The sequence below is a fragment of the Procambarus clarkii genome, chromosome 94, assembly GCF_040958095.1.
Source record: "Procambarus clarkii isolate CNS0578487 chromosome 94, FALCON_Pclarkii_2.0, whole genome shotgun sequence".
NCBI lineage: Eukaryota > Metazoa > Arthropoda > Malacostraca > Decapoda > Cambaridae > Procambarus > Procambarus clarkii.
In genome coordinates this window covers 7,259,395-7,276,633 of record NC_091243.1, presented here as the reverse complement: position 1 = coordinate 7,276,633, position 17,239 = coordinate 7,259,395, and the positions used below count along the sequence as shown (strand labels likewise).

Genomic DNA, 17,239 nt, shown 5'->3' with positions numbered 1-17,239 from the left:
AAGGCAGAGAATGTCACCAACAACGGAGCTGGAACAACCCGACCCACACAAGACGGTGACGATGTTGGCCTCCATCCGGAACCCTTATCAAGTAGTGACGAAGACGAGTCACTACTCAGGAGAGAAAGTCAGTCAGGAGAGAAAGAGAGAGAGAGTGAATATAAGAGAAAAGCAAAAGAGAGATGAAAGGAGGTGTGGAGTGGAGAAATAAAGCATGGAAACCGAGCTAACATAAGAAACTGAAAAATAAATTATGGAGAAAAGGGGAAGAGAAAGGCGAAAAGAAAAAGAAATATGACAAATAATCATACTCGAGCAACAGAGAGATAGGAAGAGAGGACATAGAAGAGGGCACAGAGGGGCAAATACATCACTCAGATGATACTCGGCCAAGATGATTAGTACATATAGCTATGTTCTGAGAAAGGCATAGCCAGTCAACAGCAACAAAGACTACGGTTCGTGTGGGGAATGGTGTCTATGGCAGCCGACTCAACCAGCACGGCGTCAGTGTGGAGCTGAGATCTTCCAAAGTGGAGTCAGAGATCTTGAAAAGATTATTATGGAAGATCGAACAATAAGATGAATAGACTCAAATATATCAAGAAGCAGTGTTTGAGTCAGCAAGTTTAACGCTTATTTTCGTGTTGGTTAAGTCTGTCATTAAGCGTAGGGCCAGTTTGAGAGTATAAGAGAGGACGTGATGAACAGGAACTGAACAAACACGGAATCATTGAAAACATGAGTAAGCTGTGTGAACCACATTAGTACAAAGTGATGGTTAATAGGCAGACAAATTTTCTATCATCAGAACGATGTGAATTAGTAGTACAGTGGTCTTTGTTCTCGAATCCCAATCGAGGAACCCGGGATCGAACCCCAAGGCGGGATATAAATCATTGGGGCACCTTTCATTGTTCAGCTAGTAGTAAATTGGTACCCGGGGGTTAGGTAACTGTTGTGGGTGGCATCCATACTGTGATACAACCCCTAAAGTACAGGGGCCAGATTCACGAAAGCACTTACGCAAACATTTACGAACCTGTACATCTTTTCTCAATCTCTGACGGCTTTGTTTCCAATTATTAAACAGTTAATGAGCTCCGAAGCACCAGGAGGCTGTTTATAACAATAACAACAGTTGAATGGGAACTTTTCATGCTTGTAAACTGTTTAATAAATGTAACCAAAGCCGTCAAAGATTGAGGAAAGATGTACACGTTCGTAAGTGCTTGCGTAAGTGCTTTCATGAATCTGGCCCCAGGTTTCCTGTACTTAGGGTTGTGCTTCCCAACAAGGTTACCGAGGAGTGTTCTGCCAACACTGGCACTCAAGTGCTCGTCACCAGCTCTAGTCATCTTAAACATCAGTGTGGAGCGCCAGGTTTCTGCCCATCATCTTAGAAGATTAACACTGATGTTATTTAACAAACTAGTTAGCACCCTCAAAATTTCATCTCATTATTGTGTAACATATTATCATTTGAGCACCATTAAAAAAAGGAAACATGATATTTACCAGAAATGGCCACGCAATATATGTTGCCAGTTGACACCCAGTGCCATATTATACTGGCAGTTGCCTTGGTTGTTGCCTTGGCTGCTGCCGTGGCTGTTGTCGTGGCTGTTGTCGTGGCTGTTGCCATGGCTGTTGCCGTGGCTGTTACCGTGGCTGTTGCCTTTGCTGTTGCCGTGGCTGTTGCCTTGGCTGCTGCCGTGGCTGTTGCCGTGGCTGTTGCCGTGGCTGTTGCCGTGGCTGTTGCCTTTGCTGTTGCCGTGGCTGTTGCCTTTGCTGTTGCCGTGGCTGTTGCCGTGGCTGTTGCCGTGGCTGTTGCCGTGGCTGTTGCCATGGCTGTTGCCGTTGCAATGAGGATTCCTAGCCTACAATCTCCCAAGTCCAGCCTCAGTGCTATTACAGTCGGGTTCATTCTCTTTTCACAATTGGTAATTCCGGATTCGAATCCTGGATGGGATAGAAATATTTGTGTATGTTTCCTATCACTTAATGCCCTACTTCACCTAGAAATAGGTACCCGGGACTTTGTTGTGAGGTTCCATCTTGGGAGGAGTGGGGGGGGGGGGGGTCAGCAAATCGACCTAAGGAGAGGGTGCGGAACCTTATATAAGCCTAACATGCATATATACAATACCTTTTGTCCCCCGGACCCACTGAATTATTAATTATTATTATCCCTCAAGTCCAGCATCCGTGGTATTGAGGTCTCCATACCTGGTATCCCTGGCGTCCAGTCTCCTGGTAAGAGACACAGGCAGAATACACCTCCAAACCATTTCAGATCTGCATATTCCTGCATATTCATATATCAGTTGGTCTCCAGCGGTCCCATGACGCGGTGATATTTTAACTGTTTATTTGGCTATCAACGAGCCGAGGCCTTTATCCTCTCCGTTATGCCCGGCCGAGACTAGAACAAGGCAGTTTTGACGTAGTTGACGACACGGCAAGAGGAGGTCACCTTGGGTGAGTGTGGCAGAGGAGAGGTCATGCTGGTTGGGGTGTGGCAGAAGTGCTGACATAATGGGAGGTGTGGCAGAATCAGCTGACATAATGGGAGGTGTGGCTGTAACAACGGTAATACAAATCCACCTTGTCAGCCCAGGTGCTCAGCACTGATGATGCAATTGCCTAGCTAAGTGGCTTGGCTTTATTGGTGTCGGGACGCATAAATATGTGAGAATAAGGGATTCGAAATGTATGAATGTGAGAGAATAAAGCCATTGAAATGCATAAATGTTAGAGTATATATAATTGAATTGTGATTTTATATATATAAAATATTATATATATAATATATAAATATATATACCAAGAAAGACCTTGGTACGTATCTCCTGACTGTACTTGTTAACCAAAATCATCAATTCCAGATTCCTATCGCCCTGAGGGACCGCCAGATCTGTACAAGAAACTCCTTCTGTAGACAGCCATCAGCTGTACCACGGTTCAGGGAGATGTTGTCTTTTCATCTCAGTTTTTCGATCCTCTGCAGAACCTCGACGCTGATATTAACCAAGACGCGTAAGGTGACGTTGATCCTGACAGGCACATCAGTCACATCATTGCCCATGATCATGGAGTTCACTCTGGTCAAGACATCTCAATGCAGCTCCTAGAGCAAGACTTTCTCTTAACATTGTTCATCTATCTGCATAAGTCTGAATGGTTGTATTCAAACATACTAATTTGGTTGATTTTCAAATTTCCAAACCAAATTCTTTTTGGTGGGGAGATGTTACCGTATCGACACCATCGTCGGAGTGGCGATTTCAGCACCATCTATGGATCTGCACTCCAACTACCCGGTATGTGTTGCAACTCATACAACGCCATCTGTTGATGGTGGCGTGGTACCGGTGAATGGCCCCGGTTTCCTGCCTCAGTCAGAAGGAGAGGTCGACGTGGATGACCTCTGGTGGGTGGCGTATCGAGATTAACGCCATCTAGGTTGTGGCTACAAGGCACAATATCAATTCCCCGATGTAAAGGTGTTATCCCAGAGTCACCCAGTGTACTGTCTGTAAAATTAATGACGTTTTATGTCCACAGAGTTGACATATGGAAGCAATTGCGGTAAAGAGGGCAGTTCACAAACTCTTGGCTTGGTCTTGTGAAGAGGACTAAATGGCTGCCGTCAGATTAGAGCAGTGTGTTAGCTGGTGATGCACACAGTGTTGCATGGACCGACGTACCCGGGATTGGTCAGCAAGAGTTATGTATCGACAGTGATGCGTCTGTTATGAGATGCGGTTAGAAAGCTGCTAGAGACTTCAGCCAGGGAGTTAGCTACCCTTGTATCTGATTGTTTGTGACCCCTGTCAACGTGTTGCTGAAACCCTCTGTCAGTGGGTATCTGGAGAGTGGAGGTGGGGTGTTGTTACATCGTGAAGGTACGGTGTGTGTGTGGACCGGCCCACGTGGATGGTGAACTCGCCGGTGTTTGCCACTAGGTGTACGATGCGTACCTGGGAGCTGGATTCATCGGACATGATGAGCACTGTCATTGTATATGTGTCTTGCGTGAATTACATTGTGTACATACGTATAGTAATAGTTTAATTTAATATATATAATAGTGAAGGTGTAAATATATTGGTAAAGGGAACTGTGTCTCGCTTATCCCCCACAACTATTTGTTCATTGCACTACTACCTGATACAGCCAATTCTTGAAACCCTACTACCGTCTTGGGGTCGGATATAGAAGAAGAGGTCATAACAGCACGAACCCGATTACTGGCCCAAAGTGGCCGTAACAAAGAGTCACACGCACTAGGGGACACAGGTGGAAATTGAGTGCCCAAATGAGCCATAGAGACGTTAGAAAGAACTTTTTCAGTGTCAAAATAGTAGACAAATGGAATGCATTAGGAAATTATGTGGTGGAGGCTGACTCCATACACAGCTTAATGTGTAGATATGATAGAGCCCACGAGGCTCAAGAACCTGTACATTAGTTGATTGACAGTTGAGAGGCGGGATCAAAGAGCCAGAGCTCAACCCCGCGCAAGCACAACTAGGTAAGTACATAAATACACTCGCGCATGAACACAGTTAAGAAAATCACGGCACTGAAGACACAAAACAGGTGGCAAAACATTTAGAAATGTCCTTCACAGATTCCACACTGAAAACAAAAAAATTTAAACAGCAACTAAGGTTTCTACACCCACTCCTATGCCCGCCCATCAGAATAGTACTCACGAGACACGGACGGTCTACACCCACTCCTGTACCCGCCCATCAGAATAGTACTCACGAGACACGGACGGTCTACACCCACACGACCATTCCCTCCTCCGGGCAGTCGAGCTTAACCTCACTACTGACATTATCTCCCGGGAGCTGCAGGAGGCCACTTTGAGATCTAATCAGAACGCCTGACGAATGACACGGGTCTCTGGCACTAATCCAAGCGAATCTCTGCTGACGTGGCTCCCATCTGGTGAAAGACCACCTCTGCAGATCTCGTTCTGATTGGCCGATTCTACAAATTCCCCGAGCAAATAGCCCCGTTCGTCGCGAGCCATGAGGGCATTGTACTGCCGGCTAATGGTTTTATTTAACGATAAAATGGTTGGCAATCTTCTCCAGCGCCGGGTATGGAAGATTTATTTGGCATTATTCTGTCCCAAAAGCATACTTTTTTAGGGGGAGGGGAAAAGAGGGGGAGGGGATAGGGGGATAAACAAAAGAGAAAAAACAGTTATTTAATTGTATGAATAAGAAGCGAGAATATGATGACGTTGGCATTATTATCATCTTTATTTATTCTTTATATTTTGTATATTAGTTTTTTTTTTTGGCTTCCAAGCTACCGGGTAAATTATTAAGTGTGTGTGTGTGTGTGTGTGTGTGTGTGTGTGTGTGTGTGTGTGTGTGTGTGTGTGTGTGTGTGTGTGTGTGTGTGCGTGTGTATGTGTGTGCACAGAGATGCTACTACAATCACCCTGATTATTTATTTCCGGTAAATTTCCACAATTTTAAGGACTTTATTGAGGCTTCTACGGTATTAAGAGTTTAACAGGCGAGGGAAGTAAAGTATTCTTTACTTTTGATAGACTACGAACACTTGCTTCCTCCAAAAGTGAGTTTTATACGAAGTTTTATTAACTAAATTAGCTTCATATCAGAACGAAAGTAATCTGAGCTGTTTACTCGGGAATTAAGTTACAACTCGCGCACTTCCACCATCTGTAACAGACAACCGGACGCCAATGAGTCTCTTGTGTCCTCCAGATTTGATGAATGTATATATAATGCAGTTAGTTGAACCGAGTCAAAGAGAAATGTGTAGAGTACCTCAGTGTTTAAATGAAAAATGCGAGTGAAGTCTTTTACATGTGAGGAGCGTGGAGAGAAGGAATATGTGTGTGTGTATGTGTGAGTATGCTTGTGTGTGTACTCATCTAGTTGTGCTTGCGGGGGGGTTGAGCTATGGCTCTTTGGCCCCGCCTCGCAACTGTCAATCAACTGATGTACAGATTCCTGAGTCTACTGGGCTCTATCATATCTACATTTGAAACTGTGTATGGAGTCAGCCTTCACCACATCACTGCCTAATGCATTCCATCTGTTAACTACTCTGACACTGAAAAAATTCTTTCTAACGTCCCTGTAGCTCATTTGGGTATTCAGTTTTCACCTGTCTCTCCTTGTTCGAGTTCCACCCGTGTTAAACAATTTCTCCTTATCTACCCTGTCAATTCCTCTGAGAATTTTGAAGGTAGTGCTCATGTCTTCCCTTACATTTCTGTCTTCCAGTGTCGTGAGGTGCATTTCACGCAGCCTTTCCTCGTAACTCATGCCTTTTAGTTCTGGGACTAGCCTAGTGGCATACCCCTGAACCTTTCCAGCTTCGTCTTGGGCTTGACAAGGTACGGGCTCCATGCTGGGGCCGCATACTCCAGGATCGGTCTTACATATGTGGTATACAAGGTACCGAATGATTCCTTACACAGGTTCCTGTGTGTAATTACCTAGGTAATTACCTAAGTGTAGTTACAGGATGAGAGCTACGCTCGTGGTGTCCCGTCTTCCCAGCACTCTTGGTCATATAACGCTTTGAAACTACTGACGGTCTTGGCCTCCAACACCTTCTCACCTAACTTGTTCCAACCGTCTACCACTCTGTTTGCGAAAATGAATTTTCTTATATTTCTTCGGCATCTGTGTTTAGCTAGTTTAAATCTATGGCCTCTTGTTCTTAAAGTTCCAGGTCTCAGGAAATCTTCCCTACCGATTTTATTAATTCCTGTTACTATTTTGTATGTAGTGATCATATCACCTCTTTTTCTTCTGTCTTCTAGTTTTGGCATATTTAATGCCTCTAACCTCTTCTCGTAGCTCTTGCCCTTCAGTTCTGGGAGCCACTTAGTAGCATGTCTTTGCACCTTTTCCAGTTTGTTGATGTGCTTCTTAAGATATGGGCACCACACAACCGCTGCATACACACACACACACACGCACACACACACACACACACACACACACACACACACACACACACACACACACACACAACCGTGTGTGTGTGTGTGTGTGTGTGTGTGTGTGTGTGTGTGTCTGTGTTTGAATGTCTGTGCGTATATGTGTGTGTGTGTGTGTGTGTGTGTCTGTGTATGAAAGTCTGTGCGTATGTGTGTGTGTTTTCTGATTTCATGCATGCAGGCTGCACTTTTACCTCTCAAACGGCCCGAGATACGAGCCATTTTGGAAGAGACATCACGGCAACAAACATCACCCCATTACTGCAAATGTCTTGTTGCAACAGTTCCGCACTACTAACTTGTGGTGCAGGCGGGGGATAAAGGCAAGCAAGCAGTATCTGGTAGGACAAATAAGTAAACAAAGGAGGGTAGTCGGGGGGGGGATGCAAGCAAGTAAGCAAGGGTGAGGAGCAGGAAGGTAAGGAACCAAGCAAGCTCTTTTGAGGATATCAGGGATGCAGGCAAGCAAGTTCTGGTGAGTCAATCAGGCAAGCAAGCAATCTCCGCTGAGACAAGCTTCTCCTGCTCCTTCTGTTGATCTCCGAGACGTTTTCAAAGCATATAAGCGAAAGTAAAAAATAAAAGTGCAAGAGAGAGAAAGTTCAGATGAAAGCAGAACACTGAAAGTTTAGATTAAACCAGAATATTGAAAGTTCAGATGAAAGCAGAATGGTGATAGTTCAGATAAAAGCAGAACATTGAAAGTTTAGATGAAAGGACAATAGTGAAAGTTCAAAAGAAAGCTTAGTTGAGAAAACAAGAGAATAATAGATAAAATTTGTTAACACAGATATACCAAAGGTGAAAAGGAAAGCAACGAAAATAAACAAATGCCTGTTGAAACAAGTTGAATAAAATCTAAAAGTGATATTGTATATTAATATAAAAATTATTTTGAACATAAAAGTTCACCAAAGGTACACAGAGAAAAGGAACGTAAAGAGATGACTAAATAACTGTAGCGTTACGATGGACGCGAGAGTGAGAGTGAAGGTGAACTTGAAAGTGAAAAGGATTAGGCAAAATTGATTGGAAAAGAGAAAGGAAACTTTATATTGGTGTGTGCATTCATCTAGTTGTGTTTGCGGGGGTTGAGCTCTGCTCTTTTGGCCCGCCTCTCAACTGTCAATCAACTGATGTACAGGTTCCTGAGATGTGTACTCACCTATATGTACTCACCTATATGTGCTTGCAGGATCGAGCATTGACTCTTGGATCCCGCCTTTCCAGCTATCGGTTGTTTACAGCAATGACTCCTGTCCCATTTCCCTATCATACCTAGTTTTAAAAGTATGAATAGTATTTGCTTCCACAACCTGTTCCCCAAGTGCATTCCATTTTTCTACTACTCTCACGCTAAAAGAAAACTTCCTAACATCTCTGTGACTCATCTGAGTTTCCAGTTTCCACCCATGTCCCCTCGTTCTGTTATTATTACGTGTGAACATTTCATCTATTTCCACTTTGTCAATTCCCCTGAGTATTTTATATGTCCCTATCATATCTCCTCTCTCCCTTCTTTTCTCTAGTGTCGTAAGGTTCAGTTCCTTCAGCCGCTCTTCATATCCCATCCCTCGTAGCTCTGGGACAAGCCTCGTCGCAAACCTCTGAACCTTCTCCAGTTTCTTTATGTGTTTCTTCAGGTGGGGGCTCCATGATGGCGCGGCATACTCTAAGACGGGTCTCACGTGGGCAGTGTAAAGCGCCCTAAAAGCTTCCTCATTTAGGTTTCTGAATGAAGTTCTAATTTTCGCCAGTGTAGAGTACGCTGCTGTCGTTATCCTATTTATATGTGCCTCAGGAGTTAGATTAGGTGTCACATCCACTCCCAGGTCTCTTTCTCGAATCGTTACAGGTAGACTGTTCCCCTTCATTGTGTACTGTCCCTTTGGTCTCCTGTCACCTGATCCCATTTCCATAACTTTACATTTACTGGTGTTAAACTCCAGTAGCCATTTCCCTGACCATCTCTGCAGCCTGTTTAAGTCCTCTTGGAGGATCCTACAATCTTCGTCTGTCACAACTCTTCTCATTAATTTTGCGTCATCTGCAAACATTGACATATATGATTCCACTCCTGTAAACATATCATTTACGTAAATTAGAAAGAGGATTGGTCCCAGCACCGATCCTTGAGGTACTCCACTTGTTACTGTTCGCCAGTCCGACTTTTCGCCCCTTACCATTACCCTCTGTGTGTGTGTGTGTGTGTGTGTGTGTGTGTGTGTGTGTGTGTGTGTGTGTGTGTGTGTATTCACCTAGTTGTATTCACCTAGTTGTATTCACCTAGTTGTATTCACTTAGTTGTGCTTGCGGGGGTTGAGCTCTGCTCTTTCGGCCCGCCTCTCAACTGTCAATCAATCAACTGTTACTAACTACTAACAATTTTTTTCCCTCTACACACACACACACGCACACACACACACACACACACACACACACACACACACACACACACACACACACACACACACACACACACACACACACACACACACACACACACACACAGACACACACACACACACACACACACACACAGGAAGCAGCCCGTGACAGCTGACTAACTCCCAGGTACCTATTTACTGCTAGGTAACAGTCCATCAGGGTTAAGGAAACTCTGCCCATCTGTCTCCACCGGGTGCGGGGATCGAACCCCGGTCCCTAGGTCTACGAGTCTAGAGCGCTGTCCACTCGGCCACCCAGCCCCTTGCTGGGGTATGTGTGTGTGTGTGTATATGCGTGCGTGTGTGTATATGCGTGCGTGTGTGTATGCGTGGGTGTGTGTATGCGTGCGTGTGTGTGCCAGCCATTTCCACCCCCCGTGCACCTCACTCATTTTACTTAAGCGAGAAAGTTTTACACTTAATAATCCCACAGGACGACAGTTTAATTGACTCCAGATAACGGATCTAAACATAATTCCCAACTTGTATGACTGCATAACTCTTTAGTATAGCCTTTATTTCCGCACGTGGCAAGACATTTGTCGCAATTCTTAATTTCTCAAACACTGTTCCTTATCAGTAACACACCGTCTCAGACATGCCGGAGCTCCGCTCCTGTGCCAGGTAAGTCCACTACGGGCTCACCATAACCTGTATTACTTGCCCCGCTCCTGTGTCAGGTAAGTTACGGGCTCACCATAGAACGTGCTACTTGGAACTTGTTCCGAGTAGCTGAATCTATAACAACAACAATCAAACATGCCCCCGGGTAAGCGGAAAGACCACACACTCCCGGCAGTCGTAGGAAGAGCAACGAGTTCCAAGAAATGTCAAACCCTGGAAACACAAACCGTAACTGTGTCTATTTTCCGCTTGTTACAACTTGTAATAAAGTTGTTACATCTTGGCTTAACGTGTTTATGACGTATTAGAACGTTGTTACAACTTGCTATATTGGTTGTTATAACTGGTTAGGAGGTGTTAAAACTTGTTCGAACGTTGTACCAACGTCGTAGTTTCGGTGTGTGTTTGGCGGGAAGCAGTTTGACAGGAGTATGGTGGAATACAACAACCGGCAGGACGGCTCACAGCTTCAACCGGAAACCAGTGTTGACTTCTTCAGTGATTTACATTCCCCGTTCCTCTTGTGTGCGTCTCCAAGTAAGACCTTTTTTTCGGTTGACGGAGACCGAAAACCACCTTGGCTTATTGAGGGTCAAACTATACTAATCTTCCCTAGAATTCAACTCATAATCGATCCTAGACTCCCAGATACACATTTCCTATTAGGTGAGCAGGTGCATCAGGTACAAGAAAACGAGCATTAAACGCCTAGCACTGCCCTGAAATCAAACTCAATTTTGGTGTAAGCAGATGTGATTAAAATTGGCCAAATGATATCAACATGATTTTCACGTTAAAATACCTGTTTTCACTCCCAAAATAATATTTATTGAGAGAGAGAGAGAGAGAGAGAGAGAGAGAGAGAGAGAGAGAGAGAGAGAGAGAGAGAGAGAGAGAGAGAGAGAGAGAGAGAGAGAAAGGCAAAGTGAAAGACTGAAATATATTTTCGATTGATGGATTGATGATTTGTGAAAATTAATTCAATCTTAATATATGCTAATTATTCTTCGATATCAGAGATGTGATTCGTTAAGCATTAGCGCAGCCTCTTGCGAAACCTGTATATCTTTCCTTAATCATGGTCACTGTGTTTACATATATTAAACAGTTTACAAGTTTCGAAACTCTAGGTGAACAGGGGTAAATGTTTATTAGGTACCTGTCTGACGTCTCAGGTACCTGACTGACGTCTACGATACCTGACAGGAGGTCTACAATACCTGACAGGAGGTCTCCGGTACCTGTATGACATCTACGGTACCTGACAGGACGTCTAAGGTACCTGACTGAACGTCAACGTACCTGACTGAACGTCTACGTACCTGACTGAACGTCTACGGTACCTGACTGAACGTCTATGGTACCTGACTAACATCAACGGTACCTGACTGACATCTACGGTACCTGACTGAACGTCTACGGTACCTGACTGAACGTTTACGGTACCTGACTAACATCAACGGTACCTGACTGGACGTCTAAGGTACCTGACTGGACGTCTAAGGTACCTGACTGAACGTTTACGGTACCTGACTAACATCAACGGTACCTGACTGGACGTCTAAGGTACCTGACTGAACGTTTACGGTACCTGACTAACATCAACGGTACCTGACTGGACGTCTACGGTACCTGACTGGACGAATACAGTACCTGACAGGTCGTCTACGATACCTGACAGGTCGTCTACGGTACCTGACAGGTCGTCTACGATACCTGACAGGTCGTCTACGATACCTGACAGGTCGTCTACGATACCTGACAGGTCGTCTACGATACCTAACAGGTCGTCTACGATACCTGGTTAATATTACTACACACAACCTCGTTGTGCTTCAGAGCTCATAAACCTTTAATGCGTAAATGATTGATGACTCCTGGTCTTGATTAAACTATTGTCCCAGTCCATCAATACCCTCAGTATAACACTGTCGTCATGCGTGATGTCTAAGTTCCACCTTGGTAATTATGTTGTGACATTTAGCCTTCTGAGAATCGCTGGTATAGAACGACTACTCAAGCGACGTCTTCGAATGTGAGCAGAAAATAAGATAACATTAAACTCTAAATATATATTTCTTTTCACTTAAAATATATTCCTTGACTGTTTTGCAATTGATTTTATGTTGGTTTTTCTGTTGAGAAATAAAATATTGTCTATATTAATATTTATCTGCAAATAACACAATTCACCAATCAACGTTCTGCAGGGTTTCGGGATTGTTATGGCTGGTATAGATTGGAAAAGTTTGTAAAAAATAAATGAATTTCGCTTTCATTTAGAATTATTTTATGGTAAAGGCTGTAAGCTGCAACTAATATATATCTCTCTTTCTGGTGACAGAAAATTATATTTGCTTCACTTTATGTATCTAGGTGAATTCAATAATATTATTCGAGGGGTTCACAGTTTCTAATAATATAACATGTGAACATTAATTTGACATGATTGGTACAAGTGCATTAACTATAGTTGCACTGTCTGCTATCTTTCGTTCGTGAAGCGTGTTCGAAATAGAATTAGGTTGTTATTGGAACTTGCTAATCTGTGGTTGGGTTAAAGACCGACTCATAATCCTACACCACTAAGTTAACTCCATTATCACTGCGAATTTTTTATTCCTTCCTGTGTATGATTCTTTTACCCAACTTAGAACTTTTAATGATACATTTGCATGTTTATCTAGCTAAGAAAATATTTTGGTTTAAGCATTTTAGAACGTTTTCAATCAACTAACCAATTTTGCATATGTTGGGATTTTTTTATTTAAATAATAATTTGTATGACAGAGAAAAAAAGCGATTTCATTCGCCAAAACAAAGTTGGTGTTTGGATGCGAAATTCCATCATTATAAATTGTTTTAAGAACCTCGTCTGGCCTGTTTAGTACCCATTACGATATCTTGTTAAAACCTTTAACGCTTATCCCATCCATACTTATAATGTCCATTCTGTTTGTGAGTGTTTGATATCAACGGCTTAAGAGCTACTGAAAGATAACTTAGATTGCCTTTCAAACTTCATAATCCATGTGTTGTGAGCATACTCCATAATCCATTTTTGGAAGCATACTTCATAATCCATGTTTGTGAGCATACTTCATAATCCATGTTTGCAAGCATACTTCATAATCCATGTTTGTAAGTATATTTCATAATCCATGTTTGCAAGCATACTTCATAATCCATGTTTGTAAGTATATTTCATAATCCATGTTTGTGAGCATACTTCATAATCCATGTTTATGAGCATACTTCATAATCCATGTTTGTAAGCATACTTCATAATCCATGTTTGTAAGCATACTTTATAATACATGTTTGTAAGCATACTTCATAATCCATGTTTGTGAGCATACTTCATAATCCATGTTTGTGAGCATACTTCATAATCCATGTTTGCAAGCATACTCCATAATCCATATTTGTGAGCATACTCCATAATCCATGTTTGTGAACATACTCCATAATCCATGTTTGTGAACATACTCCATAATCCATGTTTGTGAACATACTCCATAATCCATGTTTGTGAGCATACTTCATAATCCATGTTTGCGAGCATACTTCATAATCCATGTTTGCGAGCATACTCCATAATCCATGTTTATGAGCATACTTCATAATCCATGTTTATGAGCATACTTCATAATCCATGTTTATGAGCATACTCCATAACCTTTGTGTGTGAGAGAGTGGTCTTGCGTATGTGTGCGTGGTGTCGGTGCTGCTGCACCCTCTCACCCAACGTGCTGGCCTCGGCTGTAACACCTTCTGCATTTGTCACTATTTTATGGCTCCCACCCTCCCAAGTGCCAGGCATTACGGTGCCACCAGCCTCCGTCTGCGTCCTCTTTGTACCCGGAAGGGAGAGGAGTAGGGTGAGAGAGAGATGAAACGAGAGTGAAAGAGAAGGAAAGATATAACAATAAAAGAGATTGGGAATAAAGATAAAGAGACGGCTGAGGGAAGAGCGAGGAGCAGGGTGCCTTTGGTAACTGAGGAGAGACAATCCTTTCGAAAAGGGGTCCCCTCTGAGACCCAGGGGGAAGAGGAGAGGGCATGGATTAGGAGGAGAAAAGGGGAGAGGATGAAGAGGGGAGGCAGTAGGCTGGGATGTATGAGAATTGGGAAGCAGTAGAACAAGGGGGGAAAGGGAAAGGGAAAGGGAAAGGGAAAGGGGGAAGAATGATATATTAGCCCAGGATGGGGGGGGGGGGGAAGAATATAACAGTATATATCTATTTCTGAGGATATAGCACAAGGGGAGAAAATATTGCAGAATTATAACTTCAGGAAATTTATGGTATCTAGTGTTTAATGGAGGACCCAGAACCTATAGTCTTATACATGTGTTTGTTTGTTTGTTTGTGTGTGTGTGTGTGTGTGTGTGTGTGTGTGTGTGTGTGTGTGTGTGTGTGTGTGTGTGTGTTTCTGTTGTCGACACTTATAGCTGCTCCTAACGGCGGTTCTGTCACGTTGTCTAAGTGCTTTCCTGAAATACTTTGCATACATTAATTATTATTTATGGTAATCCTTATTCTCGTTATTGTTGTGGTGGTAATTCTTGCGTGTCTTGTTACTTTCTTTAGTCACTTCAAGCAAGAGCAAGAGGTTTTTATTTAGGGACAATTGTTAAAGTGAAGGTGTGGTTGAAATTTATTGAGCGGCAATTTGCGTTAAAAGCTACTCAACCTTATTATTATTATTAGTATTATTAGTATTATTAATATTATTATCATCCTATATTAGTATCATCCTACATTATTAGTTGATATTATCCTTCGTTTATTTTCATATATATTTTTTCATTGTATTTTGTGTGTTGGTACACACTGAGTATAGCTACACATTGGGTGTAGGCACTCGTCCAAACCAAAAAAAAAAAAGTTATATGGAGCCTAGTCTTTTCATGAAATTCGCTACAATTTATTGCTTCATATTTCCTGTAAATTTGTTGCGTTAATTTCGACAGATACTAACTATATTTCCGCTCTATTGCTGCACTATTTCCCCAATTTTGATATTATGGGCATAAATCCTGCATTAATGTCCCAGGCTGGGATTTCGTTGCTATTTGGAAGGTAATTAGATTTTTTTTCCCTCTCATCTCAGAGTATTCCTTCAGTTATGTTATATTTCCTTGTACTTCGTCTGTAGCTGTATCCGGCCACCTGTTACCCTACTGTATCTGGCCACCTGTTACCCTACTGTATCTGGCCATGTGTTATCCTACTGTATCTGGCCACGTGTTACCCTACTGTATCTGGCCTCGTGTTACCCTACTGTATCTGGCCTCGTGTTACCCTACTGTATCTGGCCTCGTGTTACCCTACTGTATCTGGCCACGTGTTACCCTACTGTATCTGGCCTCGTGTTACCCTACTGTATCTGGCCTCGTGTTACCCTACTGTATCTGGCCTCGTGTTACCCTACTGTATCTGGCCACCTGTTACCCTACTGTATCTGGCCACGTGTTACCCTACTGTATCTGGCCTCGTGTTACCCTACTGTATCTGGCCACCTGTTACCCTACTGTATCCGGCCACCTGTTACCCTACTGTATCTGGCCACGTGTTACCCTACTGCATCTGGCCACGTGTTACCCTACTGTATCTGGCCACGTGTTACCTTACTGTATCTGGCCACGTGTTACCCTACTGTATCTGGCCACCTGTTACCCTACTGTATCCGGCCACCTGTTACCCTACTGTATCCGGCCACCTGTTACCCTACTGTATCTGGCCACCTGTTACCCTACTGTATCTGGCCACGTGTTACCCTACTGTATCCGGCCACCTGTTACCCTACTGTATCTGGCCACGTGTTACCCTACTGTATCTGGCCACCAGTTACCCTACTGTATCTGGCCACCAGTTACCCTACTGTATCTGGCCACCAGTTACCCTACTGTATCTGGCCACCTGTTACCTTACTGTACCAGCCGTTGTATCTTTTGTTATGTAGTTGTATCAATCACTGTTGATGGGTATGGGTGTAGGGTTTGGCATATATACATCTTATACGCCGCTATATATACGTCTTATACATAGGCAAATATACGTCTTATACATAGGCAAATATACGTCTTATACATAGACAAATATACGTCTTATACATAGGCAAATATACGTCTTATACATAGGCAAATATACATCTCATACACCGGCAAATGCTGTACTTTTCACATTTGATCCTTGTCAAATATTATGTTGATACAGCAACAGGAGAAAAATTACAATATATCTCTCCTGTAACATCGCGTCTATCCCCGCATATCTCCCTGTAACATCGCGTCTACCCCTGTAACATCAGCATCTACCCCGCATGAAATAGAACCATCTTGCCGCATGCGGCTTGATTATTTGTAAAGAAATTTCAATACTCATCTCTGAAAATTGACATTTCCCAATGAATATCCTCTGACGACACATCAAATGCTAATCAACTGCCGCTGAAATCTTCGGTATTCCAACAGCAACTACTGAAGCCGCGGCCTTGGAAAGACAGGCCTTAACTTTTCTCCTCGGAGTTTGATTTCCACAAAAATGGCAGGAGTTTGGTATTTTGGTTCCTCTGCAGCAGTGAAACTCCTGGGACTGCTTGATTCTTGGCAGAACTCTTTGTAAAAATGATGCTGTCTGCTTCTGTAAGGATTCACTATTCACCAGGTCTTTTCTCGTCTGAAATTGAGAAAAATGGACTTCTATGTGTTTAGTGGTTTTTTTTTTGGTTGCCTCAGCTCATTGCATATTTCCTGTTGGATCAGATTACATTGTTTCTCCTGTTGGCTCTCATCACATTGCTTCTCCCGTTGTCTCTGATCACATTGCTTCTCCTGTTGGCTCAGATTACATTGTTTCACCTGTTGGCTCTGATCACATTGCTTCTCCCGTTGGCTCTGATCACATTGCTTCTCCTGTTGGCTCAGATTACATTGCTTCTCCTGTTGGCTCAGATCACATTGCTTCTCCTGTTGGTTCTGATCACATTGCTTCTTCTGTTGGCTCAGATCACATTGCTTCTCCTGTTGGCTCAGATTACATTGCTTCTACTGTTAGCTCAGATTACACTGCTTCTCCTGTTGGCTCTGATCACAACGTTTCTCCTGATTAATCAGATCAGTCAGTTTCTCCTATTGACTTAGTGCCTGTACACGCAG

At 43.1% G+C, this 17,239-nt stretch overlaps 1 protein-coding gene across 1 annotated transcript; it reads left to right on the top strand.

Moving 5' to 3' along the window:
* The first annotated feature begins 1,523 nt into the window (after positions 1 to 1,523).
* On the top strand, positions 1,524 to 17,193 carry LOC138359989 (calphotin-like). The gene is made up of 3 exons (XM_069319867.1): positions 1,524 to 1,943; positions 2,199 to 2,256; positions 16,820 to 17,193. Exons 1-3 carry the CDS (start codon positions 1,524 to 1,526, stop codon positions 17,191 to 17,193), a joined length of 852 nt encoding a protein of 283 aa, XP_069175968.1.
* The last annotated feature ends 46 nt before the right edge of the window (positions 17,194 to 17,239 follow it).